Source organism: Neovison vison, chromosome 1, assembly GCF_020171115.1.
Source record: "Neovison vison isolate M4711 chromosome 1, ASM_NN_V1, whole genome shotgun sequence".
NCBI classification, from domain to species: domain Eukaryota; kingdom Metazoa; phylum Chordata; class Mammalia; order Carnivora; family Mustelidae; genus Neogale; species Neogale vison.
Window position 1 is genome coordinate 173,830,943 of NC_058091.1, and position 23,492 is coordinate 173,854,434.

At 36.6% G+C, this 23,492-nt stretch overlaps 1 protein-coding gene across 1 annotated transcript in view; it reads right to left on the reverse strand.

The window, feature by feature from the left end:
- DTWD2 (DTW domain containing 2) overlaps positions 1-23,492 on the reverse strand; it is a 125,967-nt gene that overhangs the window by 78,411 nt on the left and 24,064 nt on the right. The window contains exons 3-4 of the mRNA XM_044263359.1: positions 19,124-19,218; positions 15,874-16,066 (exon numbers count right to left, since the gene is read on the reverse strand). Coding sequence (XP_044119294.1) covers positions 15,874-16,066; positions 19,124-19,218 — 288 coding nt within the window. The remainder of the gene's footprint in view (positions 1-15,873; positions 16,067-19,123; positions 19,219-23,492) is intronic.

Here is a 23,492-nt window from a genome sequence, read left to right on the forward strand (position 1 = left end):
ATGCAAAACAAAGCCACAAAAGATATCCCTATACAATTACTATAATGGCTAAAACATCAAAGACTGCCCATATCAAGTGTTATCAAGGACGTGAAGAAACTGGATCTCATAAACTACTGAAGGGATGCAAAATGGTAAAACCATTTCCAAAAGCAGTTTGATCGTTTTCCAAAACTGTCCACCACCACCACCCATTTTTTTAAAGTCTAGCATACACCTATTACATGAATCCAAGCATCCCATTCCTAGGTGAAACCACTCAAAGAGAAAGCATACATCCATACAAAGATTTGTAATGATGCACCAGCTACGTTATTCGTAATAGCCCAAACCCGAAAACAACCCAAAGGTCATGAACAGATGCCCACATAAACAAAGTGCACGGCGTAATAAAAAAGAATGAACTTTGGATACACACCAAAAAGAATAAACTGCAAAATGATTAGGCCAAGTGAAAGAAGTCATACCAAAAAAAATGGTATTAATGTGTAATTACATTCATATAAGATTCTAGGAAATGCAAACTAATTGATAGTAGCAGATAGATCACAGGTTGTCTCAGGACGGGAGAAGAGGGGAATAAAGAATGACAAAAGCTCAGGCCGCCTGGATGGCTCAGTCGTTATGCGTCTGCCTTCAGCTCAGGTCATGATCCCAGGGTCCTGGGATTGAGCCCCACATCGGGCTCCCTGCTCAGCAGGAAGCCTGCTTCTCCCTCTCCCACTCCCCCCACTTGTGTGTGTTCCCTCTCACTGTGTCTCTCCCTGTCAAATAAATAAATAAAATCTTTAAAAAAAAATAAAAAAAAGAATGACAAAGCTCAAGAAAATTTCTTTTTTTTTTTTTTTAAAGATTTTATTTTTTTATTTGACAGAGAGAGATCACAAGTAGGCAGAGAGAGAGGAGGAAGCAGGCTCCCCGCTGAGCAGAGAGCCCGATGCGGGACTCGATCCCAGGACCCTGAGATCATGACCTGAGCCGAAGGCAGCGGCTTAACCCACTGAGCCACCCAGGCGCCCCTCAAGAAAATTTCTTAAGTGATGAACACATGTTTACTATCTTCACCCTGATGATGGTTGCACAGGTGCAAACATGTGTTAAAACTTAACAAACTGTACACTTTAAACATGCACAGTTTATTCCATAAGAGTTACACACCAGAATTTAAACAGGAAAAGGATGATGCCAGGACACGATGATTATGCATCTATTCACCACAATGATCCAAACAAGGAAACTGGCTGACAATGGGTTCACAAGTCAGACACATCGGAAGAATTATCATGCATGCAGGATAATGCAAACGATAAAGGACAATTCAACAAACTGCCACTGGAGACTATGTACCTGCTATACTCCAACACAGCACAAAAAGAAAAATGCAAACAAAGAAAAACAAGGGCAGATGGCAAATGAACTACCACATCACACTCTCTTTAGTATTTAAAGAAGATACCATAACAAATCGTTACAGAAAGTTATCTTGCTATATATATTTCTTTCTTTTTTTAAGTTTTTTTAAATTTTTATTTATTTGACACAGAAAGACAGAGAGAGAGAGACCACATGTAGGCAGAGAGAGAGGTGGGGGAGGTGGGGGGGCAGGGAAACAGGCTCCCTGGCTGGATCCCAGGACCCTGAGATCATGACCTGAGCCAAAGGCAGAGGCTTAACCCACTGAGTCACCCAGTCGCCCCACTACATATATTTCTAAAAAGAAATGCCTGAGAAACAAAAATTTCAATTTCTGTTATTACTGTTTTTGCCGTTCCTGATAAATGACTTTACAATGAAAATTCTGCCAATGTAACAATTCATAAGGAAAATGTAACTGCTGTGTTCACACCTATAAATATTTAAGATATCCTATAACCTATTATTTTTGTTTTCAGGTAACCCCCAGCAATGGTATTTTTCCATTAATACAAAATAAAATGATACTTTGTATATTCTTCAATTGATTATCATCATATATTCATTTTAAATAAAAAGTTTTCTAAGTTAGATACACATTTTTAAGGGCATTTGCTTCTTCTAGTGACTTCCATCCTATACCACATATTATATCTTAAGTGTTAAGATGTCCAAATTATCAAGTAAACCATCTCCGATGTAATAATATTTTATGAAGAAAGGTAATAACCCTGCTTCCTTTTTTTACTTAATCCCCAAAACTGTAAGCTAAGTTTCAAGATAGTGCTCCCAGGTAAATTAAGACTGCACTATGTTTATCTAAAGAAAATCCCTTATGAGAATACCCATATCCCAAGCAAAGAAAATGTAAGAAATTCTAGACCAAGACCAATACAGTAAACCCTACACCAAAAAGGTTTGGGGGTGGGGGTTGGGCAGGAACACCACAATTATTATTAAATGTTTGTGGTTACCTAATAGATTATTGTCAGTCTCTGTAAATAAACTGTTAGCTCCATGAAGACATAGATCAGGTCTACTCTAGTCCGCTAACAAAACCAAAAACATCAGAGTAGACTACAGAGTTGAGAAAGCATTTCAACAGATACATGTTGTACAAATGAGTTAGTGAACCAATGAGTAAGTGAATAAATAAGCAAACATATAAACAATTGACAAAGAGAACACACGAAAAGACTTATTCTGGAGAAAAAAAAATTTAGACTACAACTTTTCTGTCTTTTCAAGGATATTAACATGTACTTTTTGAAATAATAGGACGATAAAAGAAAAAAGTTAGGAGAAAAAATACTAAAACTATTATTTTAAAAAAAGAATAAAAATAGTATTGTACTCTAAAAAGCAGAAATGAAATTGAGGAAAAAAATAAAACATGCATGAGAAAAAAATCATTTAAATATGTCAGAAAAAAATGAGACAAAGATGATCAGGAAGATGGGTAATGGCCAATCTCCAACAAATGGTACTGGAAAAGCTAAAGTTGGATCCATATTTTACACCATACACGAAAAAGAAATCAAAATGGATTCAAAACACAAATGAGACCCAAAGCTAAAAGCCTCCTAAGAAAACAAGGGGAACAGCTTCACAACATTAGATGTGGCAAAAATTTCATGGATGTGATACCAAAAGCACAGGTAACAAAAGAAGAAATGGGCAAAAAGAACTTGAGTAAAAAGTTGAAAAAGTTTTTCTGAATAACAATGTAATATGCATCGCATTCCTGTTTGCCTTTTCATGAAGGCATTTCTCCCTGTTAACTGACAGAGGTGTGTCTTAGGTCAGGGTGCTGTAACAAAATACCACAGACTGGCTGATGATGGTTACCACATTTGGGAATTTCCTAGTTCTGAGGCTTATATAGGAGACTTAGAGCTCAGAATTTATATCCAAGCCTTGGGAAACAAAGCTCTGTGAATATCTTCATGTTTCTGCTCGCTCAGGGCTTTCTGAGCACAGAGCACTGGTGCCTCAGTGAAAGGACACGTGGAATGGTGCACATACCTTGGAAGTTGAGTATAGACCGTTACACTGTTTATGAGCACCAAAAAAAAAAAATTTTTTTTTTTTTTGGAAGGAAACGCAAGATACTTCTAACTCTAAAAAGTTGCAAGGAGGGAAGTGCAGTTAGGGGGTTACCCGGAAGGGGAGGCAAAGGGAATTATTAACTACCGCTTTATTTTTTTAAGATTTTATTCATTTATTTGTCAGAGAGAATGAGAGAGAGAGAAAGCAGGAGGTGAAGCAGGCAGAGGGAGAAGCAGGCTCCCCCACATAGCAAGAAGGCCCAGGTGGAACTCGATCCCGGGACCCCGGGAACATGACCTGAGTGGAAGGCAGATGCTTAACCGACTAAGACACCCAGGCGTCCCTAACTATTGCTTTAACCGCCAATTTCTTTCAACAGTTAATAGTATTGTATGTATTACCATACCTATCAAGAATCATCAGTTTCCCTCTCCTCCTTTAAAGGCAGACTCTTTGACTCATGAAATTGTGTCTTTTTGTGGACTGAGCTGTCCGAAAGGACATGCGGGCCATAATAAAACATGTGGGCCATAATAAAATTTTTCAATATCTCACTGACATTCAACACCTGTTACATGATAATTACCACCTAGATATGAGAAAATATGTGTAACTCTTTCTAATCTCCCTTAAGAAAGGTATATAAATATATATAAAAGATCATATAGGCAAGTCTAATTTAAAATCACAAAAATGAAGTCTATTTAATTAATTCCCAGAGATAAATCATACTAGTGACTGAAAAACATATTGGTCTAATATTGGATGCTTACCCTAACTGCTCCCATTTTCCAAACTGGCCCTAACACTTCTTCCTCCACACACTCTCAGACAGGAGCCTCTAGATCCTTCTCTGTAATTAAGATTATAGATTAATTCTTTAAGATTATAGATTAATTCTTTCATCCCCTTAATATCAACATTGTATTTGAGATAGAAATTTTAAACACATATGTCAGAATTCTTTACCAGGTCCTTGCTAGCTGTGTGATCTCAGGCAAGTTACTTAACATCTCTGTGTCTCAGTTTTTGTTTCTACTAAATGAAAATCATATTAAATTATCACGACAATTAAATGAGTCGATATTTGTATTTAGAAAAGTGACACATAATAACTAATACAGGAACGTTTTGGAAATTAAATTAATTAAGAACAGAGTAACAGCTTCTCAACTTCTGAAAATATTTCTAGTATTTATTGTCCAGAGATTCATAAGCCCTTCTCCCAAATCTGAAATCTCCTTTGACTTTTATACTTAGGGCCTCCAATCTTTTTTTAACTTGCTTCTTTTTCTATAAGCACTTAAACAACTAGTACTCAAGAAACTAAAGAAAAAACAGGTAAGTTGGACTTCACCAAAATTAAAAACTTTTTTGCATCACAGAACACAATTAGGAAAGTAGAAGAATACCCCAGGGAAAAGAGGAAATACTTGCAAGTCATATATCTAATATGAGGCATTCTACGAATATTTAAAAAATGTTTTAAACTCAATCATAAGAAAAACAAAATAACAAGGGGCAACTGGGTGGCTCAGTCCGTTAAGTGACTGCATTCAGCTCAGGTCATGATCCCAGGGTCCTGGAATCAAGCCTTCCATAGTGCTCCTTGCTCATCAGGAAGTCTACTTCTCCCTGTGCCCCTACCCTCCACTAGTGCAACCTCTCTCTCTCCTTCTCTCTCAAACAAATAAATAAAATCTTAAAAAGAAAAAAAGCAAAATAGCGAATTTAAAGATCAGCAAAGCACTTGAAAGCTATTTTTCCAAAAAAGATACACAAATGACCAATTAGCACATAAAAAGATGATGCTTGACATCATTAGTTACTAGGGAAAGACACACATACACGTGTGCAAGGGCGTGCATGCGTGCGCGCGCACACACACACACAAAGACATAAGTAAGGTTGGCCCAGAAATGGAGAAATTGAATCATTCAGACATTCATGCATCACTAGAGGAAATATAAAATAGTGCATCAGCCTTGTGAAATACTTTGGCAGTTCCTCAAAAAGTTCAAACAGTTACTAAATGACCCAACAATTCTACTCTCAGGTATGTACCCAAAAGAACTGAAAAAAGGCAGGCACACAAAAACCTACAGACAAATATTTATAACAGCCTCATCTGGAGTGCCTGGGTGGCTGGTTAAGCCTCTGCCTTCGACTCGGGTCATGATCCTAGGATCCTGGGATTGAGCCCCACATCAGCTTAGCAGGGAGCCTGCTTCTCCCTCTCCCTCTGCCTGCTGCTGCCTACTTCTGCTCTCTCGTGCTCTATCAAATAAATAAATAATTTTTTAAAAAAAATCATCATCACAAGAGCCAAAAAGTGGAAACAAACAAAATGTCCATCAATGGATTAATGATAAACAAAATGTGGTATATGCATATACTGGAATATTACTCAGCCATAAAAAAGAGTGGGATACTGAATGTGCTACAACACAGGTCAACTCTGTGGTTCAGTCACAGAAGCCTGACACAGAGGCTACCTACTGTATAATTCTGTCTATAGAAAATATCCCAGAAAAATCTACAGAGACAACAAACAGAGCAGTGGGTCACCTGCATTTGTGAATGGGGGAAGGAAAAAGGGGACTAACAATGGGTACAGAGCTTTGGGGGGGAAAGGAACCAAAAAACATGAAAATATTGTGGAATATGATAATGGTGACAGTTATACAACTTTGCATATGTACTAAAATCCACTGAACTGTACACTACAAAGGCCTAACTTTAAAGGTTGTGAATTACATGTCGATTTTAAAATACCTAGTGCAGGGGCGCCTGGGTGGCTCAGTGGGTTAAGCCGCTGCCTTCAGCTCGGGTCATGATCTCAGGGTCCTGGGATCGAGCCCCGCATCGGGCTCTCTGCTCAGCAGGGAGCCTGCTTCCCTCTCTCTCTCTCTGCCTGCCTCTCTGTCTACTGTGATCTCTGTCTGTGAAATAAATAAATAAATAATCTTAAAAAAAAAAAAATACCTAGTGCAGCAGTGCTTCTCGAACTTTAATGTATAGAAGAATTACCCAGATATTTTGTTAAAATATCGATCCTGAGTAATTCTAAAGTGGCAATTGATATTCTGTATTTCTAAGCAACTTCCCAGTGATGCCAATGCTGCTGGTCCACGAACCACACTCTGACATGGAAGGCAGAGCACCTCCTTCCACAGTCTGCTGTTGTATACCTCTACCTGACTTATTCCACTTGAGAATAATAATGCCTTACATTTCAGGCACTACATTAGACAAATGATTTGTGACATAAAATCATAAATTTAGGTTATTGTTAAAGTAAATTCAACACAAATTTTTTTTTTAATTAGCAAATTCTAGGAATAGCCTGAAATGCTGAATTAGAATGCAGGAGAAGCAGATTATACCCCTGGATCACCCCATAACTGCCTGCGACTTCAGCAGAGTCATTTATTGCTGGCCTTTAGCTTCCTGACTTCTGAAATGCTAAGAATTTATTAATCTTTAAGATTCCTTCTGGGGGGCACCTGGGTTGCTCGCCGCGTTAAAGCCTCTGCCTTCGGCTCAGGTCATGATCTCAGGATCCTGGGATCGAGCCCGCATTGGGCTCTCTGCTCAGCAGGGAGTCTGCCTCCCCCTCTCTTTCTGCCTGCCTCTCTGCCTACTTGTGATCTCTGTCTGTCAAATAAATAAATAAAATCTTTTAAAAAGATTCCTTCTGGTTCAAGGGCACCTGGGTGTCTCAGTCATTAAGCGTCTGCCTTCAGCTCAGGTGATATCCCAGGGTTCTGGGATCGAGTCTCACACAGGATTCCCCCCTGCTCAGTGGAGAGCCTGCTTCTCCCTCTCCCACTCCACCTGCTTGTGTTCCCTCTCTTGCTGTCTCTCTCTCTCTCTCTGCTAAATAAATAAATAAAAATATTTTTTAAAAACAAGAATCCTTCTGGTTCAAAATTATATTATTACCTGCCAAAGGATTTGAGAATTTCTCCCAGGAAGTCAAGTAAGTTCACAGTTAAGAACTCAATGAGGGGGGCACCTGGGTGGCTCAGTGGGTTAAAGCCCCTGCCTTTGGCTCGGGTCATGATCCCAGGGTTCTGGGATCGAGCCCCGCATCGGCCTCTCTGCTCAGCGGGGAGCCTGCTTCCCCCTCTCTCTCTGCCTGCCTCTGCCTACTTGTCATCTCTGTCTGTCAAATAAATAAATAAAAATCTTAAAAAAAAAAAATAAAGAACTCAATGAGGAACAGATGGAAATAGGGAAGCGATGAATTTCATGCACATATTTCTTTTTTATTTTTCTTTTTAAGTAAACTCTAGGCACAACATAGAGCGTGAACTCACACCCCTGATTTCAAGAGTCATATGCTCTCTCGACGGAGCCAGGCAGCCTCCCCTCATGTAGAGATTTCTGGTAACTTTCTTTAAATTATCCTTTCACATATAGCAAGTCATAATTCCTATCAATTTATGTTCTATTACCTGGAATGATATACCCAACAGAAGCAAGTTAACTCAAGTTCTATATATAAATACAGTGCCATCTACAACTTGGAGATAAGCCTCATCACCCATAAGGAGAACACAACACTCCAACACATGAGCCAGAAGAGATCCAGAGGTACAGATACAGTCTATCAAAAACAAAAAACAAAAAACAAAAAGCCATGAAAGATATGTGAAGATCAAAAAAGATCATCGATGCATTTTAAACCCCTGGCATTCTGCATTTAACATTCAACTCTTCTTACTATGCCCCAAAGATCTGGAAGTTCCATGACATGAAATACTTACTTTGTCACTAATTTAAAGCATATTTATTGAAAGACACAGTACAGAAGTCACTTAACAAACAATAAGTAAATTACGCTATTCAGACTCTATACCTCAAACAGGTTGTATTGTATGCTCGTTTTCCAGAATCTTTTTTTTTTCAATTTATTTATTTTCAGAAAAACAGTACTCATTATTTTTTCACCACACCCAGTGCTCCATGCAAGCCGTGCCCTCTATGATACCCACCACCTGGTACCCCAACCTCCCACCCCCCCGCCACTTCAAACCCCTCAGATTGTTTTTCAGAGTCCATAGTCTCTCATGGTTCACCTCCCCTTCCAATTTACCCAAATTCCCTTCTCCTCTCTAACGCCCCTTGTCCTCCATGCTATTTGTTATGCTCCACAAATAAGTGAAACCATATGATAATTGACTCTCTCTGCTTGACTTATTTCCAGAATCTTTTATAAATTATTCAATGAAATAAAAAATGAAACAAAACAAACAAAAAACCTGTTTCTTTTGAAAAGGAAAAGGGTATTAAAAAAATAAGCCAACCCCCAATGCTGGTAATAGAAGTAAACGAACATGAAATTCTGGAGAGAATTAAAAGATAATCTGAAGAAAACAAAAACACTAAACTTGAAAAGGCATTTGCACTCCCATGTTCACCACAGTATTATTGACAGTAGCCAAGATACGGAAACAATCTAAGGGTCCACAGATGGATAAATGCATAAAGAAAATGATACACACATAAACAGACACACACAGTGCACATTATTCAGCCACTTAAAAAAGGAAATCTTGTCATTTGCAACAACATGGATAAACTTGAGGGCATTATACAAGGTGAAGTAAGTCAGAGAAAGACAAACACCATATAACCTCACTCACAGGTTGAATCCAAAAAAAAAAAAAAAAAAAAAAAATCTAAACAAATGAGCTCCTAGACACAGAGAAAAGATCAGTGGTTGCCAGAGGTGGAGGATGGAGGGGAGGCGAAATGGGTGAAGTGGGTCAAAAGATACAAGCCTCCAGCAGGTAAGTCACGGGGATGTAACACAGAGCATGGCAAATATGGTTAATAATACCATACTGTACATGTCAAAGCTGCTAAAAGAATAGATCTTAAAAGTTCTCAGGGTGCCTGGGTGGCTCAGTGGGTTGGGCCTCTGCCTTCAGCTCAGGTCCTGGGATCGAGCCCCGCATCGGGCTCTCTGTTCGGCAGGGAGCCTGCCTCCCCATCTCTCTGCCTGCCTCTCTGCCTACTCGTGGTCTCTCCCTCTCTGTCAAATAAACAAATAAAATCTTTAAAAAAAAAAAATTCTCAACTCAAGGAAGAAAACACTTGACAGATGTTAGACTTAGGTCCTTTTACAATAAACACAAATATCAAAGCATTATGTTGTACAGCTGAAAGTAATACAATCTTCTATATCAGTTAAAAATTTAGAGGATAATGATGAATTTGAATTAGGCAAAAGATTAGATATATAACATAATCCAGTCCGTAATAGGTCTATGTAGACACAAGAAACAGCTTTCATGAAAACGTTTTAGTCCCTGGGTTCTCCCAACAGTGTTCAGCTTATCAAGTGAGAAATACAGCTTTAGTGGAAGTTTTAAAGGCAATAGAGTAAGGATATGCAAATAACTCACTGGAAATAAGTTTATGAAGAAAGGTGGGAGCCTCTACAAACATTTCCATATTCATCTTGAATTTATTACTAGCCAACATCAAGAGTCTCCTGTGTAAAATTCTTCTGAGGGAAGAGATTCACAGCCAAATGGTCTGGATATATTAGAAATCCAGATTAAGAAGAGGCCAACTTAATGGGTTTGTATTACAATTCATCAGTTAAGTACAAAGTTTACATATGGTTATTCTCTTATTTAGGGAAAGAAGACTATATATTTTTTTCTGTAAAGAAAGCAATACCTTGGATTTTAATGTTGATTTTTTTTCTTTCTGCCATTTTTTTGTATGTATTTGCAGCAAAATGTTTATACTACTATAGAAAATGAGTGGAGCAGCTAAACCAAGACTAACAGTTAAGACAAATTTATGCAAAAAGCAGGTGTGTGAGTATATGTGTACTGATGAGATGAGAAAACTGACAAATTACATTTATAAATAAAATCTAATTAATTTATACATTATTTATACATTTGAAGATTTAGACAAGTACTGGATTTTCATTGTACATTTCTGTCTTTCCCTTGGTGAACAAAACCATAAGAGAGAATTATATTAAAATACTGCTCTATCACACTAATTTTGAATGAGCCAAGAAATATATAAACAAACATGCTTTTATAAGTAAACAACTGATACATAGTGGTCTGGTTATCTATGGGTTTTTGGCCTGACCATCCCTGCTTTTAAATAGTCCTGAGAACACCACCTCACAGCCTTGGAGAAATTTCCAGATTCATGTGGTCCTGCTGTCATTAGTTGTATCACCATCCTCCCCACGCCCAACAATGGGACAATCCAGGATTCTGCCCTGGAAGGAGAAATCATCTTTCTGTTGAGATAAATTAAGCCACGGGCTCCGGGTGGCTTAGTGGGTTAAAGCCTCTGCCTTTGGCTCGGGTTATGAACTAGGGATGGAGCCCCACGTCAGGCTCTCTGCTCAACAGGGAGCCTGCTTCCTCCTCTCTCTCTGCCTGCCTCTCTGCCTACTTGTGATCTCTGTGTCAAATAAATAAAATCTTAAAAAAAAAAAAAAGATAAATTAAGCCAGTAAGAGGCTAATCTGCTGCTTCCTACAGATTTCTTCCAGTAGCACAGAGGAAGTCAAAAATCAAACCCAATGCAGAGGGCAGCAATCCTCAAAAACAGAGAGAGCTGCTTCAGAACCAGATCCCAGGCAAGACAAAAGCCACTCCTACTGGTTCTCAGCTTCCTAGTGACATGACCTGTATACTTTCTTTTTTGTTCAAGTTTGAGTTGAAGCTCTCTCGTTAATTACCTGTGCACAATTCATGTTACAAGAAGTTAAGTTATCTTAACTGTACACTCACTTATTAAAGCCGGGCCCCTAGGAAAGTTTATTGCATAATAAAACAAAAATTCTTTCCAGAAAAGCTGGGGAATAGTTACTAATTAAATAAAAATCATTATATAAGAATGGGAAGTTTTTTAAGAATGGGAGAATATATTAAAAATAAGCATATCTTTTTTGTATTACAAAAGTAACAAAAAGTGAACTATAAGAGGTAGTTCAGAACTTACTATAAAATCACTATAATTATCAACATCATTTTATAGATGTCTAAAGGTAAGCGTTGTTACATTCAAAACTCAATTCTCTCTTCACCTCAACTTAGCTATCTGTGAATATGTAAGTGTATGTATACATATAAAACTTTTTTCTTTTAAAGAAAGAGTAAATATACAGATTTCACTGGTTTTTGCAACAACTTCCAGAAAGTGGGTTGGTTTGTCTAACCAACCCACACTCATATATTTGCGCTATGTATTGTCTGACACTCTAAAAAAGCATACATATTATTATTCCTTTTTTTTTTTTTTAAAGATTTTATTTATTTATTTGACAGAGAGAGATCACAAGTAGGCAGAGAGGCAGGCAGAGAGAGAGAGGAGGAAGCAGGCTCCCTGCTGAGCAGAGAGCCCGATGTGGGACTCGATCCCAGGACCCTGAGATCAGGGCCTGTGCCGAAGGCAGCGGCTTAACCCACTGAGCCACCCAGGCGCCCCTACATATTATTATTCCTAAAATGACCCATATTTCCCATGTATATTAAGATGAAAATATCTCAGGATATATGAGTCTTTATAAATTGTGTTGAGCTTTAAATCACTATTTTTTTTATTTCAGGCAAAAAAAAAATTTAGGAAAAAATATTTAGGAACAGACACTTTTGCTAGAGCTCTTGCTAGAGCTAGCAACATTTCAATTTAAAAAGTAAATTTGGATACCTATTCCATAACTCTGAAGAGGTTCAGAAAAGCATAAAATAAATACAGAGAGACTGATAAGGCAATTAATGAATAATGGTAAAACTTCAGGGCATTCAAGGGACCTTTGTTATGATTCTTGAGATTTTTCTGAAAGTTTGAAGCTCTTTCAACATAAAAGTTGACAACTTAGTATCACATTGTTATATAATTACCAAGGTATTTTATAAATACATTTATTTTCTAATGGCCCATTTTTTTGGAGATTTTTCACCTTTACCTTATTCATTTCTAAGAACTCTAAGCTTACAAAGCCTTTATCTGATTCACAGATTTCCAGAAAGCTATCTGCCTTTCACTTTAGCTTATGGTGATATTTTCTGTCATATAGTCAAATCTAGCTAATGTTTCTTTTAAGCACTTTATTTTATCTGATGGTCGTAATAGGCCCATTTCCAGGCTAAACAAATATCTACTTATATTTGCTTCTAGCTTAGAAAAATGAGAAAAGGAAAAAGTGATTTAAAAATATATGGTATAGTAGGATGGGAAAAATTATTTCATTTACCTATGTCCTTAACTGCTACTCAATTTAAAGAAGAAAATGAATTTGGCAAATTATTTAAACTATCTTTTAATCTTTGTAATATGACTTTGTAATTCATTGCTATGGTACTCATGTACTCATGTTACCACAAAATGAAAGATGCAGACACAGCATAAGCAAGAAAAAAAAAATTCAAATATTTGCACCAAACCTACAGACATAAGATTTCCATAAACTTTCTTTGTATGTTGGACAATACCTAATTGTAATGTCAACATAAATTTTGTCTAAAATGTGCAGCAACCTAACAGTATCCCTGCCTTTTAGGAGTTGGTTCTTGTGGATCATGGTGTATTCACAAAGCCAGATAAACCTACGGAAGCTATTCTCAGTAAATATCCTTGATGGAAGCTTCCCTTTCAGTACGCTGCTCTGGTTAAGACAACAGCGTTGGCTCAAAACTAGATTGGTTAAAGACGCAGCTCTGCTCTGAAATAGTTGTGTGATCTAAAGCAAGGTACTGAACACATCTGTGTCTCAGCCTCTTCGTGTGTTACCTAAGATAGTAACAATACTTTGGGGATGACTTAAGCAAGTTAAGACTCATAAACCACTTGGAATTACGACTGGCTCATTCAAAGCATCAGCACGTCAGCTGTTTTTTACATCTGTTTTGCGTAGATGAGTCTCATCTAAAAACCGTATCCGCATTTTAATCAAAGGTAATGAAAACTACAAAGAGTTTGAGATTAGAATCTCAGAATCATGATTCCACTGTTATTCGTCACCAAGTGCATGTGTTGTTATACACACAACAGAACAGATAAATATATAACACAAAAGCTACTAGAAATGCAGAGCCAACTTCATTTAAAAGACATGAACAGAAGCTTTTCAAATACCTTTTTCAGAATCAAATACCTCATGTATGACAAAAATAAAATTGCAATGAAAAATTTGAGAATGTGAATTTTTTTTTTTTTTTTTAGATTTCATTTATTTATTTGACAGAGAGAGAGAGATCACAAGCAGGCAGAGAGGCAGGCAGAAAGAGGAGGAAGCAGGCTCCCCGCTGAGCAGAGAGCCGGATGCGGGGCTCGATCTCAGGACCCTGGGATCATGACCTGAGCCGAAGGCAGAGGCTTTAACCCACTGAGCCACCCAGGTGCCCCAAGAATGTGAATTTTTATAGTGAATTTTTTATAGTCACAAAACAGATACAAAAATTTGCCATTAACTTACCCATACAAAAATCATAAACATACTCAAAATATTGTAGGCAGTGTTCTTTTATCACAATATAACAAAATAAGAAATAAAAATAAAACAGAGACAAAAATCTTATAACACCTGAGAATTAAGAAGTCATTGATAGGGCAAGTGGGTGGCTCAAGTCATGATCCCAGGATCCTGGGATTGGTCCCACATCTGGGCTCCCTGCTCAGTGGGGAGTCTGCTTCTCCCTCTGCCCCTCCCCGCTGCTTGTGTGTGTTTACTTGCTCACTCTCTCTCAAAAATAAATAAATAAAATCTTAAAAAAATAAAAGAAGTCATCAATAATCCATGAGTAGAAAGAAATCAAAACTAATTACAAATCACATCAGTGGTATAGATATAAGTATACATCAACCCAAAACTATAAGCTACAATGAAAGTAACATTAAGAAGAAATATTACGAAGGGGGTGGGTGGAAGGGATGGTGTGGCTGGGTGAGGGACATGGAGACAGTATGTGCTATGGGGAGTGCTGTGCATTGTGTAAGACTGATGAATCACAGACCTGTACCCCGAAACAAATAATACATTATATGTTAACTATTAAAAAAAAAACAAAAACCTGAAGGGACACATAAGTCAAATGTAGTCTGGGACCACTAAGGAGGTCCAATCAAATCCATCCATTGTCTGATGGACCTCATTTCCAATTCGGGTTTCTTACCATTAACAAACCCAGAAAAAGAAGAAATATTACAGTCTTCTCTCCTTTTATTATTAAAGAAGGAACTCACTAATCTTACTAAAGGAAGAAAATACACAGTAAAATCTTACAAAAACAGAAAAATGAGCTGAAAGTGGTGAAAGAAACTGATCAAGATAAAAATCACAGATTAAGGAAAAAATGAAGTACAATAGCCATTAAAACAATCTAAAGGCTAATACTTTTAAAAGCTAAATAAAACAGAGAAACATCTTTTGAGTATGCTCATAGGGAAAAGAGTGTGTGTGTGAGTGATTAGAAAGGACAAAAGACATAATTCAGAATAAATTAAGTATTTAAGAATATATTCAGGTATATGGCAACCAATTTGTTAACTCAAGGGAAAGGAATAATTACCCCAAAAAGGTTAAAGTTTTTTTAAAAAGTTATTAAAAAATCAAACACAAAGAGAAAGCTTGAATAATTTCCATAAGAGCTTAAAAGAAGGGTTTAAAAGTTATCATTTTTAAAAAGACCAGGAACAGATGGTTTCACCAATGAGTTCATTCTAATTTTTAAAAAGCAAGAATTCCAATATTATTTGAACTATTCCAGGCCATAGGAAATACTAAAATCTCTCCTATTCATTTGATGAAGTTAGTGCTCAAACCTGATAATAGAAGTATAAAAAATAGATAAATTATAATTCAATGGCCTCAAATAAAAATTTCAGCAAAATATCAAAAGGAGAATATAAAATGATCAAGTGGGGTACATTCAATGAATACAAGAATGGCTCACTATGGGAAATGTATCATCATCAACAAAAGGATAATCTAATTATAATAATAAATGGCAAAATAGTATTTCATAAAAATTAAGTCATTCCTAATAAGAAGAGGTAATTTAGTTACCATAAAGAAGTATTTAAATATAACACTTCACAAAAACATTAATAGATATAGAAATAATTAATCCTTAGACTTCACCAATTAAATGTCTGAGATACTCTTACTATAACCAAATGCCTAAATTAAGGTGAAGTTTGGTGGCAGGAATTGAAAAAAGATGAACTGGGTTCAAATTTTCTACATATACATAGCAAACACACATACGCACATACACATATCTATGTACACGCATTCACACACATAATTATTCCCAAATCCATACATAAAAAAGTATGTGTAGCTCCTCACCGAAAATATATACAACATACATAAGTATACATTTGTGTTTATTCTATGTTAAAATACTAGTTTACCTGTTTGGGGAGTCGGAACAAAGAATTCTTATAGAAAATGTCCTTAGCCTGGCTCCATGTACCATCGATGATGATGATTGTGGAAGGATAAATAGGAGACTCTAATAGAAATTCTTCCAAATTAGCAGCTTCGGCCCCTGGATATAATATTAATGTATCAGACTTCCGACAAATAGTTGAAAGTTCAGGATCTCTAAAAATTTAAAAAGAAAATCCTCTGTTAGTTTGTGAGGGGAAAAAAGAAGTTTAACTATTCTTACTGTAGTTCCTTCAAAAATACACATCAAAGCATTTTGGTACTGGAGATGTAAAAAAGAGTCAGAGAGCCTCTGTCTGAAAGCAACAAAACAACCTTGAAGGGAAGGAAACAAGTTAGAGAGTCTATTAAAGACAATAAACGGCATCTTCAAACTGATTAATGGCATCTACAAAAATGTACATCAAGATCTTATTTTACAATGTCCCTTGAGATTGGGATCAAAGTGAAATATTGGTTTTCACCACTCCTAATATACATTGTACTGAGATTCCCAGTTATTGCAATAAAGCAAGAAAAAGAAATAAAAGGCATAAAGATCATTTGCAGGTGATAGTACTACTTCGGTAGAAAGTTCTAGGGAAGCTACAAAACAATTCCAATAAGTAGCAAATAAATTTAGAAAGTCACCTGATATAGGGTTGGTACACAAAACCCAACTGTTTTCTTATATACTAGAGGCAAAAAATTGAAAGTAAATATTTTTTTAAGATTTTATTTATTTATTTGACAGACAGAGATCACAAGTAGGCAGAGAGGCAGGCAGAGAGTGAGAGAGGGAAGCAGACTCACTGCTGAGCAGGGAGCCCGATGTGGGGCTTGATCCCAGGACCCTGGGATCATGACTTGAGCCGAAGGCAAAGGCTTTAACCCACTGAGCCACCCAGGTACCCCTGAAGGTAAAGTATTTTTAAACTCCATTTACAAAAGATACCAAAAGCAGTAGGTCTCTTAACCATTCCTGAATGGTTATATCATGTACTCTTTAAAAAAAAACTTAAATTAATACCATTCAATTGCCAGATTAATAATTAATTAACAATATCAACTTACTTTAGTTTAAAAATCCATTAGTGAATAATAGTTTACTGACTAAGGAAGTGGTGATGCAACATGGGGGCTTAAGTGGGTAGGAGAAGAATCCATGAAACAAGATGGGATAGGGAGGGAGACAAACCATAAGTGACTCTTAATCTCACGAAACAAACTGTGGGTTGCTGGGGGGAGGGGGGGTTGGGAGAAGGGGGGTAGGGTTATGGACATTGGGGAGGGTATGTGCTTTTGGGTAAATTGGAAGGGGAGATGAACCATGAGAGACTATGGACTCTGAAAAACAATCTGAGGGGTTTGAAGTGGCGGGGGGGTGGGAGGTTGGGGTACCAGGTGGTGGGTATTATAGAGGGCACGGCTTGCATGGAGCACTGGGTGTGGTGAAAAAATAATGAATACTGTTTTTCTGAAAATAAATAAATTGGAAAAAAAAAACTAGAAAGAAAAAAAAAATAGTTTACTGACTAAGCACCATATTAGGCTCTAAAGGAAAAAAGCAAACTACTTAATATAATGGATTCAAAATGGGATGAACTATTTGAAAACACATCAAGATTCTCATCCACAACATTGGGGAGGGTTTTGCTACGGTGAGGAAAATAATAATAATAATAATAATAATGATAATAATTTTTTTAAAAAAAGATTCTCATCCACAAACATGTTGGTGGAGCTGTTAGCCAAATGTCAGGAATGACCCAGATAGTTTAGATACTCATCACTTTTGCAATGAAATAAACTGGATCCAAGCTGGCAGATGGATCAAGTTTGGATATACCTACATCCACCTACAAATTACAAAGAGATTTTATGTGAAAGAAATGTCACAATGTAAATGATACACACGCTCCCCATGCAAAGGGCTCTGAATCTCATGTGCATTCCCAACAAAATGGCAAAATTCACACTAAGCCCAGAGCAAATCTCATCTCTGAGGGCAAGGCAAAGAAAATTTTATATGAGAAAAGTGTTCCTAAACAACAGTAACCAAGAAGGGAAAAAATGATTTTATAAAGTTCTAACATGATATTATTTTCATAATTTGAAACTAAATAAAAAGGAACCCAAAATAATAAGGGAAGGGAAAATTTTGGTCAATTCCCTGGGATGGGAGCTAGTACTAGCCTTACTTAGCATTTTCATAAGTGGACTGAAAAACAAATCCCTGTATTTTCAAAAGAAATTAATTTTGCATCTAAAAATATACTTAACTGTGCAGGTAGGATCAAAATAATTAGTGAAGGCTTTGTGAATGGGCAGAAAAGCAAAAAAAAAAATATGCTTCAAAGATAAAAGATTTGCAGAAAAATTTAAATATATACATAGTATTTAATATAAATTTATGATAATGGGTTATGTAATAAGATCCAAGAACATTGTATGTGAAGTAAGATCCACGAACATTATAGAACCGTCAGTGAACTTATCAACTAATGGGCTGCTGCCCCTAAAAATACTGGGCCTCAATCAAAGAGTTATTTTAAACATGACAGGAGAAGGCATCCTTTAAAAAAGGTATGATCTGGGAAGCCTGGGTGGCTCAGTTGGTTAAATGTCTGCCTTCAGCTCAGGTCATGATCCCACGGTCCTAGGATCAAGTCCCATATTGGGCTCCCTGCTCAGCCGGGAGACTGTTTCTCCTGGAAATGCCTGCTTGTGCTCTGTCAAATACATAAAATCTTTAAAAAAATTTTTTTAAATGTGACATGCCTATAACAAGAATACTAAATACAGTACTAGTCATCATGCCTTAGGAAAGCCTTAATGGGCTAGAATTGGATAAATATGTGTTCATTTACATAAATGTATTTCATATATAATTGTTAATTTAAGAAAAGAAAGAAGAAAAAACACAACTAAATCTAATACAAATCCTCTAAAATGAAATCAACAGTAAATACATGCCTTTTAGGCTCAACATATATTCCTGTAGAATTGAGATAATTCCTTCGTTTATTACATTTTGGCCTGTGTTGTCTGAGGGTGTTTTTGTTCATGTTTTCATTTATCCTGCATTATTTTGAAGAAGAAGGCAGAACTTAATTTTTTTTTACCTCTTCCAATGTACCATGCTCTGGGTCTGATGGATAAGATGAGAGAAACCAGTTTTTAAATATCTCTGTAGCTATGACTTATTCTCAATTTCCCTCAAAGGTAATTTACCTTTCTTCACTGAAGCGACGACCAATCTTGACTTTACACTTGTCCTGGGGGAGGCATGCTGCTAATAGGGGAACTGTCCGCAACACCTTGCTTTCCTTTAATTACAAAATTAATTAAGACATAGATTTTCACTTAGACAAACACACTTTAAAAACTCATGATGAACATGATTCATTACATGATATACAACTTCCACAAGACTTTTATTACAAATCACAGTTTAATAAAAAGAGCCACAGTTTCTCTGATTTATCAGTATTAAACATAAGTACACATTTTTATTTTACTTGGGTGTGTTTAGAGATTTACTAATCAAATAAGAAGATTATATTAATGTAAATAGTTAAGATTATGAAAAATGAAATCTGCATTTAACTAAACTGAATCATTTATTCTGACAAATTTTATTTCAGTAATAATGACATTTTGTAGTACATCACCTTGAAGATAACTGCCTAAATCCTTATGTCCAGGAAAGAAGGAAGTGCTGAAAAAGAAAAAGTCATGGGGCCCATCAAACTGACACAGAAGCCAATCTTAAAGAGTTCCCAATGACCAAAATGGTACAATTTGAATAACAAAGTAAATAGCAAAGTACCTGGATTATGACCCAAAATAAAAAAATAAATAGGAGAGAAGAGATAAAATTCCTTACAGAAGAATTCCAAGTAATAAACATAAGTACTCCCTACTCCAGGAGGTGGAGCTTAATGTCTCCTACACACCTGAATGTGGGTTGGATTTACAGGCTATGTCCAAACAATAAAGGTTATGGAAAGGGGAAAAGTAAAATAACCTTAGAGCAGAGAAATCTGGTATCCATTCCTGTAAATTCCATTAACTATCATCAGTGTTTTTTTCCAACATCCTAGCTTTCAACACTAAAAACCACCTTTCCTGTCACAAGAATTCTATCCTTTATCCTAGTATACCCAGCTGATGTGCTGGTTTGCCTGAGCCTGCCTCTTCTTGGTTATTTTAGTCTATAGTGATCAGTCACTGTCTGGCTCGTCTCCACTGGCCCAACTGGAAATTTTAAGCCTGATGTAATAAGTGCCAGGAGCCTCTCAGAGCAGTTCACCTACATACAGACCCCTGTTACCTTTATCAGTTTATGTAACACTGTTTATATATATCCTCACAACAAATAATGTGACCATTATGGCACATTAATACACACAGCATATTAACACACAAAAGGGTGATGTTTTATAGGAATTTACTGAAGTAACCAAAAATAAGTTTATAACTACATTACTTATGTTTATAACAGAAACAAAAATTATGGTAGTAACAGTATTCAACACACACACAAATACATCCTTCAGGGACATTTTTGCATGAATCTCTTTTGTCCTAGGTTTTTGAAGTGTTGTTGATTAAAATAATTTGAAAAGGTAAATCTAGAGATGCCAAGAGTAGTTAAATTAATCTACCTAAAACTTGGAAAACAGAAGCGGAGAGTCAGATTTGTTGGGATTTGCAATTAAAACGAACATGTAGCAAGCTAGAGCCGTGAGGAGAATGGAACCAATGTGGAGCAGCTCCTATGGAGAACAGGACGAGGAGAGGTAAGGGGAGAGGTCTGGGACAGTCTCCAATATGTCCTATTATTTTCTTCCCTCCTTACCGTCACTATGAGACTATGACACATACTACTTAAACCACTCTCCAAACTTCTACCAGCATACATATATATACATACATACATATATATAGAATTAAATAGTGCAGTGTCAAAATCAAAAGATTTATAATGTTCCCAGATATACTCCCCACTACCACTTCCCAAAGGCAATCACTTTAACTCTCTCAACTATTTCTTCTAGTAGTTATCTCCATATTTGTATAAAACATGTGTCTTACTATCAATTTTTTTTTAAGATTTTATTTATTTATTTGAGAGACAGAGAGAGAGAGCATGAGTGAGGAGAAGGTCAGAGAGAGAAGCAGACTCCCCGTGGAGCTGGGAGCCCGATGCGGGACTCGATCCCGAGACTCCGGAATCATGACCTGAGCCGAAGGCAGTCGTCCAGCCAACTGAGCCACCCAGGCGTCCCACTATCAATTTTAAGTATTACTTACAAACCACCATTTATTATCATCATCATAGTTGATTCTAATATACATAATTCTAAGTACATTATAGATAGATGGATAGACAAACTGATTCATTTACTGCTCGCAGTAAACCAGTAAAGAAGTATATCTTTTATCATGTCCATTTTCCTAATGATGAAACTAAAGCACAGAGAAGTTAATTAACTTGCCCAGGGTTACAGTTTACAGAGCTATTAAGGCTTTACATTCAAGCAGTCTGGCTCCTGAGCCCTTATTCTTAACTAAACGCACTGTATAAGCACAGCCTCTTACAATAAATAGGGATTTACCTTTCTTCCATCATGCCCTAACATCACATATTCTCATATTTTTAGTAAAGTCAATAAATAGTGCTTACATCACTATGGCTACATCGTGTCACTTCTCCTCTGGCAACCACCAGTTTGTTCTCTGTATTTATGTTTCCAGTTTTTTTTTTATTTGCTGTTTGTTTTGTTCTTCAGATTCAACATATAAGTGAAATCATAGGGTATTTGTCCTTCTCTCTCTGCCTTATTACACTTAGCATAATACACTCTCCAGGTCCACCCATGTTGTACAAATGACAAGATCTCATTCTTTTTATGGCTGAGTAATACTCCTGTGTGTGTGTGTATGTGTATGTGTATGTGCGTGTGTACCACCTCTTTTTTATCCATTCATCTATCAATGGACACTTAGGCTGCTTCCATATCTTGGCTATTGTAAATAATGCTGCAATAAACATAGTGGTGCATGTGTATCTTTTCAAATTACTGTTTCCATTTTCTGTGGGTAACTACCCTCTGATATTAATGGTCAAATGGTATTTCTATTTTTAATTTTTTGAGGACACTCCATAATTTTCCATAGTGGTTATACCAGTTTACATTCCCACCGAAAGTACACAAGGGTGCCATTTTCCCCACTTGCTATTTCTTGTCTTCTTGATACTTGTTATTCTGATAGGCTTGAGGAGGAGATACTTCATTGTGGCTTTGATTGGCATTTTCCTGATGATAACTGACATTGAGCGTCTTTTCATGTGTCTGTTGGTCTTCTGTATGTCTTCTTTCAGGTCTTATGACCATTTTCAACTGGATTATTTGTTTTTTAATGTTGACTTGTGTAAGTTCCTTGTATATTTTGCATATTAACCTTATTAACCAACAATAAGATCTGTCATTTACAAATACCTTCTCCTATTCCAGAGATTGCATTTTCATTTTGTTGATGGTTTCTTTCACTGTACAGAAGTCTTTAATTTTGGTGTACTAACAACACTATTACACTATTTTTTGCTTTTGTTTCCCTTGCTTGAGGAGACATAGTCATAAAGATGTTGCTAAGGCTAATGCCCAAGACCTTACTGCCTATCTGTTCTTTTAGGAGCTTTGTGGTTTCAGATGTCACTTTTAGGACTTTAATCCATTTTGGGTTTATTCTGTGTATAGTATGAGCAAGTTGTCCAATTCCACTGTTCTGAATGTAGGTGACCAGTTTTCCCAGCACCATTTATAGAAGACACCTTCTTTTCCATATTGTATATTCTTGCCTCCTTTGTTTGTAAATTAATTAATTAATTACATTAATTAATATAAGTATAGGTTTCCTTCTGGTCTCTCTATCCTGTTCTATTGATCTATATGTCTACTTCTGTGCCAGTAACATAATACTGTTTTGATTATTACAGCTTTGAAGTATATCTTGAAATGTGGGATTGTGATACCTCCATTTTTGCTCTTCTTTCTCAAGAGTGCTTTATTTATTCAGGGTCTTTGGTGGTAACATACAAATATTGGGAATACTTGCTCTAGTTCTGTGAAAAATGCTAGTTGTATTTTAAAAGGTATTGTACTGAACCGGTAGAATGCCTTGAGCAATATACATATTTTAATAACATTAAATCTTCCAATCCATGAGCATAGTATATCTTTCTATTTGTACCATCAATTTCTTTCATCAATGTCTTATAGTTTTCACACTATAGGTCTTTCACTTCTTTGGTTAAATTTGTTACTAGGTATTTTACTCTTTATGGTGTAACTGCTACTGAGATTGTTTCTTTTCTTTTTTTTTTTTTTAAAGATTTTATTTATTTACCTAAAAGTCGGAGATCACAAGCAGGCAGAGAGAAAGGAGGAAGCAGGCTCCATGCCAAGCAGAGAGCCCGATGCGGGGCTCGATCCCAGGACCCTGGGATCATGACCCAAGCCGAAGGCAGCAGCTTTAACCCATTAAGCCACCCAGGCGCCCCTGAGAGTGTTTTCTTAATCTCTCCTCTGCTACT